This window comes from Fundulus heteroclitus, chromosome 4 (assembly GCF_011125445.2).
Source record: "Fundulus heteroclitus isolate FHET01 chromosome 4, MU-UCD_Fhet_4.1, whole genome shotgun sequence".
In the NCBI taxonomy this organism is placed as follows: domain Eukaryota; kingdom Metazoa; phylum Chordata; class Actinopteri; order Cyprinodontiformes; family Fundulidae; genus Fundulus; species Fundulus heteroclitus.
The window spans coordinates 25,395,209-25,411,431 of NC_046364.1; the positions used below are offsets into that span (position 1 = coordinate 25,395,209).

General features: G+C 43.4%; 1 protein-coding gene across 1 annotated transcript in view; it reads left to right on the plus strand.

Annotated features, from left to right (window-relative positions):
- The window catches only part of si:ch211-186j3.6 (neural-cadherin), a 488,898-nt gene that overhangs the window by 453,859 nt on the left and 18,816 nt on the right, over nt 1-16,223 (plus strand). Inside the window, exons 36-37 of the mRNA XM_036135719.1 lie at nt 11,160-11,314; nt 14,629-15,212. Of these exons, the coding sequence (XP_035991612.1) occupies nt 11,160-11,314; nt 14,629-15,212 (739 nt within the window). The remainder of the gene's footprint in view (nt 1-11,159; nt 11,315-14,628; nt 15,213-16,223) is intronic.

The following is a 16,223-nucleotide window of genomic DNA, read 5'->3' on the forward strand; positions in this document are numbered from 1 at the left end:
AACTGACTGTTCTTTATCAAAGAGAGAGAGAGAACATCTCTCAGTAAAACAGAGAAAAATGCATTTTGTCTTTGCAAATTTATTCAAAGGCATAAAGCCTTTGAATGTCTGTCATTGAACGCAGTCAGAAAGGCAGAAGAAAATGGCACAGTACAAATGTATACATTTTGGTTATCAGACAGTACATAGGGAGTACGTTTCATCTCAGCAACATTCTTCCAACAGGATATGGGAGATGCATATAGCTGGTACGATCCAGTTCTTATCCAACACAACTCTTCTCTGTGTTTGTGGGTGAAGAAAACACAATGGTAAATGTGTCTGTAACTATGTGAGCTCGTTCACATGGGAAGAGATCCTGTAAAGCTGTTCAGCATCACTTGTCTGCATTTGTTTGGTATCAGCGCACCCTGGAACATTCTATAGAACTGCACACTGACATGACCGTATTAAAAAAATATATATATTATATAAATATGATTGATCCTACTATAAGTTTGTTTAAAATCACGACCAAATGGCAATCCGGAACACTCTATAGAGTTTTTTTCAGATGTAAGTTGATATGTAGTTTAATGTGATTTTTTTTTAATTAACATTCTTTAGAGCTGATTGAGCCCGCTGCAGCAACCAAAACATGGAATTAATCAGGCAGTGCAAAATAATCTTACTATACGTAACAATTCCATTCACATTTTTGCATCATACTGTAAGCTAATACAGATGTGCAACGTACCTTTCTGTTGCGTTGAGTGAAAACCTCCATCTGCAGTGATGCTGTTTTATTTTCTAAAGTCTCCTTTATCCATTCCCCATTTTCTCTCTCATTGCACATCTGTTCAGCTACACACGTAAGCTTACAAAAGAAATAACTCCACAGAAATGTGACCCGGGTGAATTTCATCCATGCTGATGTCTGAATAGGAAGTTAATATAAGTGACGGAATGAATCTGGTGTTGCAGAAACGTCAACAGCTGTTTATTGCTCTCTGTGATGCGTTTGTGAAATGCAGAAACCTGAACCGGTCCCTGAGGTGGGTTTTTAATAAGAGGTATGAATGGTTGTTGTTAGACAGGCCACTTATGTACTGATCACCAAAGGATGGAGGTCAGTGTGAGGTCTGAACGGGGGCCATTATTTGTGGCGTCTAGATGAGGTGAGCACTATCAGTTACATTCTGATTCTGTGTTTTGTACAGATATCAGTTATTTACACATTTAGTCACTGTGACTTTTTTGCTGCCTTTTCATATGACTTAAAACAGTAAGAATAAGCTTGGCTGATATTGGTGAATGAACTTACCCTGTTGAAGTATTCCAAAGTAGAGGTAATAAAAGGCTATCCCTTATGTTTAGGAGATTGAAATTATTTTTCAGTACCTAAACGAGTTTGAAGTGGCTTTGGTGAATGCAGGTCGGTATTGGAGTGCTTAACGAGGGTTTCCTAGCTGGTTCTAAGGGCTAAGAATGTAAGCTTGTTTATTCTGTGCCGTCTGACCAACTGAAGGTCATGCATGTTCAGTTTAGGCCCTTCCTCTCATCATTAGGCACTGAAATTATTTCCCAGTCTGCAAAGTGAAAAAAAGTGGCAATAGAAATCAGATGTATTTTTTTCTTTCTTTTGGGAGTACCTGTAGCATCACACCTAGGCGTACACGCGGGGCGACGTAGTGGGCTAATGCAAACAACCCAGTGCGATCGCTGGAAAACAACTTCAAAGGCCGGGTGGCTGGACGAGTACAGGAAGTAAACAGCTAAAACGGGCTTGGGCAGAAAGTGGTGGACAGCAGGGCGCAGAGGAGAGTGAGAAAGTTAAACAAAGAAAAACATGGTCAAAGACAGCGTAGGGCCCTGGGGGCTTTGTAAACAGATAAACACATAATCTTTCTTTTAAGCTCGCAAACGCCCCGTCAGAAATACCGATCAAATTCTCCATTTCTCTGTTTGCCCTCCGGAGAGGGCTTTGAGCGGCGCGGATACATCTCGCACACCCTGACCCCCAGCTTCCCTGCTCACCTCTCCATGGAGCTCATTGCGGCCACTTCACGCTCATACACACAGCTCGGCGGAGGAAAGCGGCAGAAAGCAGAGAGCCATAAAGACAGAGACTCCACCGCCATAAACCAAAGAGTAACACAGTTCATATTTGCTGTTTATTTGCTCCACGAGTTATTACAGTCTGTGTTTTTCCCCTTCATGCGGGCCTAAGCTCTAATGCACAGGATATTGATTCCAGCGGAGCAGAGCAGTCATCTTCACAGCAGCTCAAGATCACATGTTTTTCTGTTGCTCCTGAGCTTCGGTTCACACGTCATGTTGATTCTTTGTCCCGTGAGAAACAGAAGTGTTTAACAGGGTCAATGTTAAATTTTGCATTTGTTCAGTTAAATAGGAGGGCATACGTTCGATGACAGCGGTTTGTGATGCTGCTGATATCTGTCAGGTCTTGTCGTGAAATAGGGAAATTAGTGAACATGAAGGAGCAGCATCCAAGCTGACCCAGGTAGCATCTGTAGGCAACAAAACCACGAGAGCTCCAACAGTGCTAAGTTTGTTAAATCAATATTCACATGCAGCATCTGTTCTGTTTGCATTATAATGAACGAAGCATAAAGTAATGTTTATTCACTCTTTCTTAAAAAAAGAGTGGGAAGTTTGGAAGCGTAGGAGTGCATAGTTTTAGAAATCTAAATATTTAAATGTAATTCGTGGAAAACCATAAAAACGTTGCAGAACTGCAGATCCCCATGTAGTTCTTTCTAACTGCAGACCAGGTTAGAGGTCTGCGTTTGAACACATCATGTCCTCAAAGGAGATATTGCTGCTTTTTTTAACGCATTATGTAGATTAGATTTGCGTTAAACATCTGTTAATTTGTAGAAGCCATGAACTCCATCGTAAAGCTACACTTAATGCGGCTGGAATAAACTGCGGTGTGTTCAAGTTCCTCAGCTAAAATAAAGCCCATTGACTCAAAAGCTCACAGAAACCTTCAGTGCTACATGAACACACTCATTTTAATGTATTAGACCCCTTTTCATCATAATCCCCTGGATTTAAAGCCCCAGGCTTTAGTTTCCTGGGGTAAAACAAAGCCTGGGGCTTTTAAAGTTTGACACATTTCCATTTGCTAGGGGCTGGTTAAGTAAAACAGCCCAATGACATATGGGGAAGTTGTGAGGAAAACTGCAGTACCACTCCGGTCCAGGCTGGCAGCAAAAAGCCATCATAGATCAAACAGACAAAGGCAGACTGAGAAGATATATCCATACCCTGGCTTCCACTCATCCAGAGTCTGGAAAAAAACAGGATGGAAAATTATTGCTGATGACGTTACACCTCCTTATCTCTTTTTACACCGGCCCTACCCTATTTCTCACCACTGGGCTCCACTGTATTCTACTACTGTTGGTGTTCTCTGCGGGTACCGTGGTGGCATGGGGGTAGACAGAAGCGGAGAGGGGAGGCGAGACTGATGTGTCTGCTCCAAAGTTTGCCTCGTGGTGTTAAAATTTAGAGCTGTATGCGTATGTTTTTGCCTCAGCCATGGTGAGAACGAGGAGAATTTTTGAACACAACACCAAAGACTTTTGATCGCAGCGAAATTATATTTTTTTATTATAGGATATAGGCGTTGTGCAGATTTGTCTCCTCCGCTGTGTCTGCCACGGAAGGAGGAAAGCAGTGAGCTTGCTTTGTTCCTAGCATACAGACACACACACACACACACACAGAGTGGTTCGATCGGCAGCCTGTGCACTATTTAGAGACAAAACTTTCAGTGCGTGTAAAATGAGAGAAAGCTTAGCTAAATCCATGGAGCTAAATTAAATACAAGGCACCCGTCTGCATCTAGAAAGCTGAAGTGTCTTTTATGCTTTGATTTTTCCCTTCAGAGGTGGTTCATGGTTTGTAAATTTCAAAAGAGTTCTCAGTCCACCAACTTCAGTTTACATTAAGTCAGTCTTGGGGAAATGTGTGCTATATATCCGACTAATTACAGCACTGTGACAAAAACTTTTATAATTAACAAAAAATGTGGAAAACATCCAGCTAAGATTTTCACATTTGGTGTGTTGTACTAGCAGATATTCCCCACAAACATTTTATATCAACTTTTCAGCCGCAACAAAATTACAGACGGCCTGGCCGACTAAATGTTGCAACAAAGGAGTTAACCACTGCAGGCTCCCCGGTGAGACCAGCCTGTCAGCGGGTCTTTGAGTTCCCAACAAATCTGAAAACACAATTAAAATCGGCTCATAATCCTGATGAGCTGACAGCACAAGTTTGGAGGTGTACTTCCTCACCTAAACACATCTTAAAACTACTTTTTCTGACAAATTACCGGTATAAAATCGATAGGTTTGTCAAATGGTCATCTCCTTGCTGCTCCTTACTCCCCCTTGTGGTGAACTGTTGAGCCTTGCAGCACACAACCCCAGCCATTCAACAAAGCCCCAGGCTTGTTGAAAAGTCCGACCCTCAGTCCAGGACCTTTTTCCCATAAAAATAAAGCTTGGGGGAACTGAAAACCCCCATATGGAAAAGTGGACTTTTCAAAAACCCGGGGCTTTTGAGGTCTAATGGAAAAGGGCCTATTCACAACTTTTCAGCAACCTTATTGTTAATACCCACTTGCTTGGTGTGAATGTATAAAGTTTGTGGACCAACATACTTACATGTAAACACCTGGTCTTCCAGGCAGAAAATACAGGAAGAATGGACATTCAGGGTTTTGTCCATTCATGTCCATAAGCATTTAATTATTGAAACAGAGAAAAAGAAGAAATTCTATTAAACCACATCGCCATTATTTGAAGATGGAGCTCATTTTGCATTAGCCATAGGAACCAACCTCTTTCCAGCAGCTTACGCCATCTTGCCACACAATCTTCCCACAGTCAGTCCCACAGCAAAACCAGCAGGCATAAGATGGAATTGGTTCTGATCCAGTGCTGCTGAGGACGTTGCTGCTCCTGTGTGGACTCCAGTGCAGCTACTGCAGGACAACTTGTGTGAAGTTCTGCATTGTGTTGCAGCGTGACTTCTGAATTTTTTTTTGCCCCACACCCTCCCCGGTTAATAATTTATGTTACTCATGTCTGAGCCAAGTTGCTGCTTTAGATTGGATTCATTAATGAGTTTAATTAGCGCATAAACTTCAATTAATTATGCAGCATAAATCCTTTGTAGCTTCTTGTTGTAGGCCCCGTTTGTTCAGCAGAATACAGATGTACTGCTGCACAGCTCACTGTTACTTTCTCGTACATCTTTGTCACCAGTGCTCATTTTAGCAAAAGTGTGAGTTATGGGCACAAATCCACCCTCTGCTGCTGTTCCTGCCCATGTTAACATAGCAAATCTGGGACGAGCTTATAGAACACTGTGCAACATCAGAGGATCTCATGGGGGGGGGGGGGGGGGGGCAGTTAAAGGCCATTTACAATCTCCTGGTGTCAAAACTAAAAACCATTATTTTATTTAGGCATGTTGAAGAGCTTAAAATTCGATTCCAATAAAAAATCTTGATGTACTGTGTAAAGAGCCTTATATAAGTATAAGTGTATATAATTCTCCTGATTTTTGGCCTAAGGCACAGGAGGTAGTGCACAGTGAAGAACAAAATAAGAAAGTACATTATTATGATAATATATAAATAAATAAATGGATTGGAGGGTTGCTGAGTGGTTCTGGGATTTTTGTATGGACCCTGTTGTTTTGCCTTAATAAAACCCATTTTGGCCAAGTTGAATAGCTCATCTGAGACTTAGTTTGTACTAAAACGACTAAAAGACACCTATGGGTCCCAGTTCTCGCACATAGGAAAAGGACCGGTCCAGGAGGCCAGGCCTGGTTGTGCTCCAACTGGACCACCCTGGCAGCTGAAGAACCCTGAAGGATGGAGTTCTACGTATACCCGTCCTCTTACATCAAACCCGTTTAGGCAAAATACATGAGATCATTATGTAGCTAGGAAACATTCATCAATGTACCATTCATCAATGTTGGTTGGCCAGTCACCCCCCCCCCCCCCCCCACTACCACCATCACACAAACACGCTCCATCCTCTCAGTAACTGTGCAATACTGTTTCATTTATTCATCTATTATTTTAGCCTTCTGAAAAGCTCATTCTCTGTTGCATTTAGAACTAACTTTAGATTAGATTAGCTTGTTTTTCTCGTAACTATAAACTGTGTATAACTTTCTGTGTCCTTGCCACTGTCGATGCCATCAATTTCCCATTGTGGGACAATAAAGGAATTTCTTATCTTGTCTTAAATATTCCAACAGCAGTCGACGATCTGTCCTGGCTTTCCATGTTGTGATTTTTTTTTTGCTGACTCAGATCAAGGCAAGGCAAGGCAAGGCAAATTTATTTATATAGAACAATTCAGTACAAAGACAAAGCAAAGTGCTTTACATGATTAAAATATAGCAAAATAAAACAGAATAAAAGCAAGTAGGAATAAAATGTAGATAGAAAATAGAACATAAAAAAACTAGTGGTGTTTCAGTTAAATAGAACAGTTAAAGGCAATCCTAAACAAATGCGTTTTTAATCTTGAGTTAAGAGGATCAAGAGGATATCCGTGTCAAGTGTCCGTCCTGTCCTTGGATCCGAGTCACGGTGAATGTTTGTTCTCACCGTGTCTCATTCTGCATCAGTACTGAAGTGAGACACACCCATGGGGAGAAGCCTTCACGCTGCTGGAGGAGCTCCTTCCCAACACACCTCCGATTTCTCTCTGTCTCTAGGAAGCTCCGTGAGGCGGTGGACTGAACCTGGCAGCTTGCTCTTGCAGGTTCGCTGCCTCTCCGGCATCAAGGCGAACCCAGAGCAGCAGCGAGCCGCGTCTCCTGCCAGAACAACAGCCTCTCTCCCCGTGTCTTTATCTCCTCTCCCCGCTGCTTCACTGGCTATTAAAAGCCACGCAGGCACTCTAAAAATGAACAGTGAACTTCATGAAACAATTTGCTCTTTAAATCTGCCAGACGCTGAAGTTGTGGCGAGGGCGACAAGTTGACAGTAAATGAGTATTGATCTTTGCTCCTATGCAGCGCGGCTGGTTTCTGGCTGAGCAAATCTACTCTTACACAGTTGTCAGGGGGAGGCCTGTTTAATGGGATGTTATCAATTCAGCGCTGAGTTTGAGTACCTTCACTTTGGTGCTGCTGGGCTTTAGGTGTGATGTGGGAGAAAGAGAGAGGGGGGAAAACTGTTGAAAGAGAGAGAAAGGAGGAGATCGTGTTTAAAATCTGTGTTGTTTAAGATCCCAGATTTTCATGCCGATATCCCAGATTAATGGGATTTGAGCAGCCTAGATATTTCTAATGCTGCCAGTTGAAATCAGTCGCAGTCAGGGATTGGTGCTTCTCTCAAATGTGATTAAATGCTTCTCTCCTATAGAGATTTTTTTTTTTTTTTTGCAAAAACAGATTGGAAGACACAGTGGAGTATGACTCACAGTGTAATGCAGGTATTTAATGACATTCAGGTGTAAATTATTAAATATTGTCCCAGCGTCACACACAGATCTGAGCTGCAGTATAGGGAGGAAGACACAGCTGCTGTGTGTGTAACAGAGGTTAAACATAAAGAAAGGCTAGTGGGTTTAGTGAGTACTAAGGCAAGAGGTGAGAGGCAGAAGACTAAACACAGTATTTGTTGCACATATGAAAAGGTCACTATGAGGAAAAAAAACATGCAGACTGGATGAACTTTGGATTGTGTGGAAGCTGCCTTCAACCTTTATTTTTTAGTTCCACATTTATTCAAAAAGGAAAATTCCTATTTCACAGATCTTTCACAGACATTTTATTAAATTAGTCTCGAGCAGTCATTTTCAGGGCGACAATTACTTACTTTACTTTTGTTTCCTGCTTTTATTCAAAAAAATCCGGCATGGCTTTGAAGAACAGGAAAGCACGGTGTGGACATTTGTTGAGGTAAGATTTTAATTAGGTTATCGAGGAGAGTAGTGTCTTTAGAGAGGAAGGACAGAAAGAAACATTACTCAGAAGAACTCTCAGTGTAGGTAAAAATATAGTTGGTAATCCTGATTAGAAACACCTTTTGTAATACTGGGTAAAATCATCATTTCATCTTGAAAATAGGAGAGAATGAGCCCACCACTTTAGGCACACAGTCTGGGTTGGGCTGCAGTGAGACCCTGGCATCTCCGGGACCAACCTTGGTACAGGAGGGGTTCACTGGTAGAGCATGGAGGTCAGCTACGCGTTTAGTGAATGCCAAGGCCAACAATAGCCCCCCTGGACCCGCTCAGAGTCAGAGGATGTAAAAGAGCCGGTTTTAGATCCAAACATGAGACAGCCTAGGTAAATAAGAAGCTCCCTGGAAAATGTTCAGGCAACCGTAATTTAAATGTGCCTTTACTACACAATACTATCCCCTTTAGCAACAATAAGTTGAAGAAGTTGTATTTTTTACTTTTTATTTATTTATACTTTTTATTTTTTGTATGGCCTCATCAGTCTTCAACATTCTTGGGAAGGAATGTTTGCCAGCTCATTTCTTCAGTTCTGTGAGCTTCGTCTGTGCTTCTCAACAAGAACCTTTTCTAGGAAACAAGGGGGCCATTGTGACCGGCCTGCGTGTTTACCAGGGCACAAATTTATCCCAGAACAATGGCCCGTTACCAAGGTAGTGCTATTTCATTCCCCAGGTACCTCTGGGTGGAGTTTCATGGAGGGAGACTGCTAAGCATTTTGGCCCGATCACATTTATTCTTTCTACATGATAATTCAATCATCATGTTAAAACTGTGTAAAGCTCCTGCTTTGTTAGCTTTACCTGTATTAGATTTTAAATTGTCGGTTTACAGCAGTAGCACAGCACTAAATCATTCAAAGTAGTATTTCAGGGTTTGATGTTCTGAAGCAAAAAATAATAATAATAAAAGCCTCTGTAAACCATCGACAGATCTTCAGGAAACAATGCCCTTCTGCTGCTGCTGCTGTATGTGGGCTCCTTCGGGACTCGTCTGTTATTGATCAAATATGTGTGAATGTTACAAACTTTCTCTGACTGGGAAAAGATCAAAAGTTTAGGGCTAGAACCCTGTTTTAATCCTAGCTGCAGCTCCTCCTCTGTCCTCAGAAGTGATAATAACCACCGTCTGGGTTGGTGAAACCTTTTGAAAGTCTGGTACAGTTTCACCTTTCATGGCGTTTGCAGTCACTCTGTGTAAGTTACAAAGTGAAGTCTCTACGACGGGATCATCGGGGATATTTGTATTGCCGCCGCGGCTTTTGATTTCAAGCCTTGCTTTTCTGCTCTCGGCCGCTGAGCGAGACCTCACCTGACACTGCATTGGTGGGAAGAGTTACCCTCAGCGTCAGTGGCCTTGTTTTGCACTCGGCCGTAGAATTGCTCACAAAAACATGACCAGGCCATAAAAACAACCTTTTAACTGCATGATCTAATATCGACCAAGATTTAGCTTTTCAACAGATGGCCTAACATTCCACTTTAGAAAACTACTGCGGCAAAATAGGCCCAATCATCATCCCTCCACCACGGCGCCTGACAGCCAATAAGAGGGGTGCGTGCTGATGTGTTTATACTTTTATTAGGAGTTTATTAATATTATTCCTCTACAGACAACCATACGCTACTGAAACGTAGTGAAGCCATTGCTTTGAGGATGACAGAGAATCCCTTCCTAGTTGTACTACTGACTGCAGGCACATACCAAACAGCAGGGGGTGCTGTTGTCACATTTAGAAGGTCTGCCCCCTCCTGTAATACATTCACGCCCTCCCCTAGGGGACGCACCACGCTACTTGAGAAGCAATGCCTGAGGGCGACTCAGCCGGTCCGCCAAGCAATGTTTTGCGCTTAAATCCGTTACCAGATTAATTGGTTTCTTTGCTGATGACTTTCCATCCTGGCATGGTGATAGCATGCTGCCATATCCTCTAGAGCAGCGGCCCTCAAACTGGGGGTCCGCGAACCACGGGTTGTGGTCCGTGAAACGCATGTTGTCGGGTCTGAGGAGGCACAGCTGAGGATGTGTCAGGGTTGAGCTAAGTAACACAATGGACAAATATTTAACGTCGTCCACTTCATCAAGTAAGGTAAAGACTCAGTATGTTGGACATTGTTGACTCTTTCTTGTTCTAGACATTTTCTGAGCATAGATGGTTGGTTTGGGCTAAAACAGGAACGTGTGTAGAGAAAACATGCCACTGGGTGGACCTTGCAAACCCCTAATAAAACCATGAGAGCATTTTTGTAATTTTGGACGTGGTAAGCTACACAGCCTGACACCCTTTCGTTTGTCAATAGGTGAAGTAAATCCAGTGAATTGAATTAAAGTGTGTTTTCTCGTTCAATGATGACAATTTAGATCTCCTAAAACGAGTTTATGTTCTTTTGTTTTGTTTTTATAACCTGTGGCTCTTGTAGTTTATTCCGATTTCCATCCAAACCTCTGTCCTGCCTAGCACGGGTTGGCGATTCATGAGAATGTGTTTGAAAAGGTTTTGATAAAACAAAAGACAATGTTTGTTGCAGCACATGAACACTGAGTTCACATGCTGCTTAGCTCCTGAAAGATAGCCTTTCCCTCACGATGTGGTAAAAATGACCATCAAAACAAAGGACAATTGTTAAAAGGACTAAAATGGACAAAAGTAGCAGCAAATTATCCCCCAATGAGCGCTAATTTCGTTTTGTTAGAAACTAGCTGTGCTTTTTCTTTGTGCGTAACTTATGGCCACTGGCAAGATTTGAGCTAATGCTGGTATAACTGGTCTCATGGGGATTTGTTTCTCATTCCTACCAAAGTTACCACTGCTAGCTGAGTTTTTAAGGGGGGAAAAAAAAACCTGAATCACTATTTGTGATCAACCGGGAAAAAAAAAATCCACTGCCTGAAAATCTTGGAATAGCTTACATAATATGATGAATTAACTATTTCCTCATCTAGACTTCTAAAACATCTTTACCAGTTAAATCCCAAAACCCTGTTTTAGGTCTCATTATCGCTAAATGGTGCTCAAGGCCAGTTCCATCAAAGAACCCCTCTCTTTGGGGGCACACCTTAACTGCCTGAAGGATTTTGATCACTTAATTAGAATGTGTAAAGCCTGTGCTGCCGACCCTTCACCACTGTGTGTCTCGACTGCAGTGCTGCTGCTGGGCATTTTCCTCTACACTCGCTGGCGCACCTACAAAGGGCTCAAGGAGGGCGTGTACCACGTCTCGGCACATCACGACGGCTGGGAGGACATCCGGGAGAACGTGCTCAACTACGACGAAGAGGGAGGCGGGGAGGAGGACCAGGTACTGCCCTCAGATAAACACACACTTACACAGGAAGTGAGAAATCAATGCTGCACCCACAAATACATGCTGAGCAGCAATTTTTGCTGGTATAAAGAGGAAACGCTTTTAGCACTGTAATTCTAATTTTAAAGACTGTCATTGAATATATGTTTTGTTTTTTTTTTTTACATTTTTGGCAGTGGTTGCAAGGTAGCAGCCTTTCAGTGGATTAATTCAATTCAGGTTGGACTGAAATTCTGCAGTGAGCGAGGTAGTGTTTTAATTAGGCCCACGCAGAATCCTTATCTCTGCTCTCCACCAGCCAGTGTAACCCACGTGCACTCAGCTGTACTCGGAGCTTGCATAATATCAGAGCTTTCATCGAAGAAAAATATGTGATCACCACTTCGCCGTACAGGACACACACAATACAGGCATGGATCAGTCAGTCATAACACTATGGCCATTTGCCTTACTTTTGCTACCAAAAACACATTTAGTGCAAGGAGGGACCTCCATGAGTCAGGCTTTTTGTGTCCAGCACATCCCACTGCTTAGATTAGACTCGATTAAACTGAGATCTGGGGAATTTGGAGGCCAAGTCAAGTAAGTTGACAAATCATCACCGTTTTGGATCAATTCTAACGCCTGCAGCCGTTTTAGAGACGCCCTGACCCAGTTACCCTGCCTATCACGATTCGACCCTTTATAAACTGTCTGAAAACTAATTTTTCTTTCTTCTAATGCAAGGGTGGCCAACCAGTTTAGCATCAAGAACCTAAATAAAATCCAGCTGCATGGCAAAGAGTCACACTTAGTTACTCAAATGCCTACATAAACCTAAACAGTGTTCAAAATTTCCAGAATTTCCTATTCCTTCACTGATTGATTGAAAATAAAAACGCTGAAAGCCACAAAATGTCTTCAGGAAGATGTCTCTACTTCTAGCTAAGCCGTGCTCCCCTGCTCCTGGCAGTATTAAAAGAATGATGTCACTAATAACAAAGAACAATTACTATGACCTTAATCGTGAGTCAATCTGACATTATTCCTTTTAAAATTGAGGGTTAGCTGTCAGTAGATGGGTAGTTACGGTAGTTTTTGTCTTCTTCTTGGAAGAGCATGTTTGAACCATCACCTTCTTTTGAAAACGCTTGTCAAGAGAGGCAGATCCTTCAATAATACAAAGTGATTCTGTTCAGTAGTTCTTCTAAAAGCTCTTAAGATTTTCCTTTGAACTTTCACCGTTTTTCTGCTCTTTTTCTGCCCAGTCGTTGTCCCTGACCACATCAGTACAATGTGTGCTTAACTTAATAAGATGAGGAATGTAGAGCAAAACTTAATATCTACACAGAATGAGTAGGGTGTAAAAGTCAAATATAGGTCAAGAGTAAGATATGCTGGAAAAATAGACCTGACAAAGGAACTGTGAAAGGCATCACCCTTCAGTCAATCATCTACTATATTCTAGGGCTGTCACGATTCATCAAATGGTTCAAGGAATTTAAATGGGAAAAGGCAGAGGGAAATAATTGATGGATAACTAATCACTGGTGAACTGAGGGGTGCAGTCAGGCAGAGGGAAAGGAGGGGTAGTGAACTGGCAGGTTCAGGGAACTAACAGAACCTAACGGTAGATGGAGAATGGGGCAGATAAGGGAAAGGACCTCACTAACTCAGAATGTAGATAATGGAACTACAGAAATACCAAGACTAAACCTATCATAACCAATAATATAAAGAACTAGAAAAGAAACTAAACTAGAGAAAAGCCAACATAAAATAAGAATCTAACCGAACTACTAAGATCACAAAACACAACTAGACAGAACTAATCTAACCGATACCTGAATATAGGACTAACATAAATGCTGAGAAGAAAACTAACAAATGATAATACGAGAACCTAAGCATAAACAAAACAAGACTTATCTAAAAACAGTCAGGGAGCTACCATAAGTTATCACACCCTGGGGATCCTGACAATGGTACTTCTCAAGAAAAAAATAAATTTGTTTGAAATTTAGTCAAATGTGCTACTTAGGGGTTGTTGCATTGATTCTTTAGTGGGATGTGAGGACCGTGGCATTCCCATTTTAAAGATTTTCAATATATCCTAAAAATCTGTGGATTATCTGAGAATCAATTATGTATGTTTCAGGGGTAAATGTGTTGGAAGGCAATATGGTGGCCTTATTTTCTTATGGTATAGTGTCATCCAATGATATTTGCCTCATAGTTTGAAAAGATAAGCTTCATATAAAATTAAGACATATTGTCTTTCTTATCCTCCCAACAGAACCCCACTTGAAAGAAAAGAACTATCCTTTTAATCGTATAGTTAGGAAAAAAATTGCTATGATTAATGTTGCACTTGATATCATTTTTGCATAAAGCCAGCAACTTTTTCTTTATTGGTATATTCACTGATGCAGAATGGGGGGCAGTGCTTGAACCAGTCACTGGAACTGACACGTTTAGAGAAACTGCTCTTTTTGGGGTTGCAGCTTGTCTGCAGTAGATCCGTTAGCATTCAAAAGCTAACAACGTAGAGCCGGGAACGTCTGGGGAACGCTGCGTTGGCTTCACATTTTTTTCACATTCACCTTTAATGCAGTCGTTCTTTCCAATTCCTCTAAAAAATGTCCCAAAGCTGCGTCCCTCGTCCAGTATGTGGGTTCCAGCAGCTGTTCAATTCTCTTTGGTCTCACTGTTTTAATCTATTTGGAGAACTAGATAAATAAATAACAGGCCACTTGCCACTTTTCACATAATCAGCTTTACAGAGCCACCCACTCCTCCTCCATGCACAGGCATCTTTTCATCCTCCTCCTCCTCCCACTGGTTGTTTTCATCTCTTTTCTCCAGTCCTGAAGTGACTTGCAGGTTATACTGTATGTGGGACAGTATGTAACAGCAGCTCAGCCTCAGTCCCGTCTCCTTTCTGAATCACCCCGGCCAGATTTTTATCCCCACTGTCAGAGCACTCATAGAAACTCTTAAACCCTTTCAGCGGGAATAATTGGAGACAGATCGGAAACTTAAACTGGCGGAACGCTCATAGTAAACATAGCGGGAGGGGGGGGGGGGGGGGGGGTTGATTGTTTCCCAGCCCTCTTCCATTTTTCTGCTTCCTCCCTGTCACATTTCATTCCTCTCTCCTGCAAACGTTCAGTCCATCACTACGTTCTGCCTTTTTATTTTGCTCTCATCTCCTTGTGCGTGTGTGTGTGTGTGTGTGTGTGTGTGTGTGTGTGCGTGTGTGTGTGTGTGTGTGTGTGTGTGTGTGTGTGTGTGTGTGTGCGTGTGCTAACTGCGTCTTCTGTTTCCAGAACGCCTACGACATGGCAGAGCTGCAGAAGTCCCTCCAGCCAAGCCCCGCCCAGTCGGTCCAGTACTGCCGCTCCAGAGCCCTGCACCACCCGCCCCCTCCCCACCATCACCACCACCACCACCTCCTCCACCAGGCGCCACCCGCCCCGCCCTCTGCCCAGCCCGTGGACGCCCTCAGCCGCACCTCCAGCTCCACAACCCTGCCCCCTTCCACCGCCTCCACTTCCTCCACAGCCACCACCACCGCCTGCCTTCGCCGGGACGTGCCCCCCACCCGACCTCCTGCCCAGGGCCAGGCGCGCCCCTCCCAGCTGGCGCGGCGCTCCCTCTCCTTCTCCAGCCAGGACCTGGCCCGCTACCTGTGCGAGATCATCCGCGACGCCGACCAGCACCCCGGACACGGGGCCCTTCGACTCCCTCCAGGTGTTCTCCACCGAAGGAGGGGGGTCCCCCGCCGGCTCCCTCAGCTCCTTCAGTTCAGCGGGGCTGGACGGAGGAAGCACAGGGGAGGGAGGGTGGGGAGGCCGAGAAGGGAGGAGACACTGGGGGAGTGGGGCCCTCGCTTTGAGAAACTGAGAGCTCTGTATGAACGAGCCGAGGCTAGCGACCTCTGAGCTCAGATACTGAGAGCGATAGGACGCCGATAACAGGCCGCCTTAAAAAAAGAAAAGTCAATCAGATGGTTAGCAGCGAGGAAACGGAGAGTGAGAGACTGACAGGGTCCATCAAAAGGGTGTGCCTACTACAGACAACTATTGCTGGTGCAGTGAGCTCTGCGCTGCCTTGGACCTGGGATGACTGTTTTCTAGGAACAGACTTTATCTACAGGTGAGATTAAAGGCTTCAGAACATCACTCTCTGCCTGAGCTCCCCAACACCGGTTCAGGAGTTCAGCGGACTCAGCAACTCAGACTGTTGACACTCTGAGCTCCTGTTCCGCTTAGGCGTGTTTTATTTCTAATCAGCACCAGTAAAAATGTATTTTGTATCATGTTGCTGCTGAATGAGACGTGTGTAAATAAGGGACATGCATCGCACACTGCACTATCACGTCATCAGTTACTGGGCTCGTACGGAGCTCCCATGAAGGACAGGGGGGATTCTGAATATTATGTTCTGCCGCCTGGCTCTGCACACTTGTCTGAAGCTTCTATTAAAGTTTGTACAAGGGGGGGAAACTGAAGAAGGGAAACGCATCGACAATGAGACCAGGAGCGTTTTCCACCGGAACCCTTTTTTCCCAGAAACCTACTAATTTACCCTGGTCTTTGCTCGGTTCTTCACTGCGGTTCCCAAACATTGCCTTTCGCCTACATTAATCCGCAGAGGTGAAGGAGTTTTGACCGTCTGCTCAGTCAGTAAGTGGAACAGAAAGTCTCCAAAAACGAAAAAAAAAGGGATTTCAGCTTTAAAATGGTAACCAGTGATTCTGTCACTAAAAAGTCCACAGTGAGGCGCATCTGCAGAAAACTATTAAAGGATGTTGTCGACGCAGAGGTGAAGAGAGAGCTCTAGTTGCTTTTACACCCTGGAGGCCTCTTTCACTAGTGTTAACGCTCTTGAAACAGTAATAAAGACCAGATGCATCTCAATA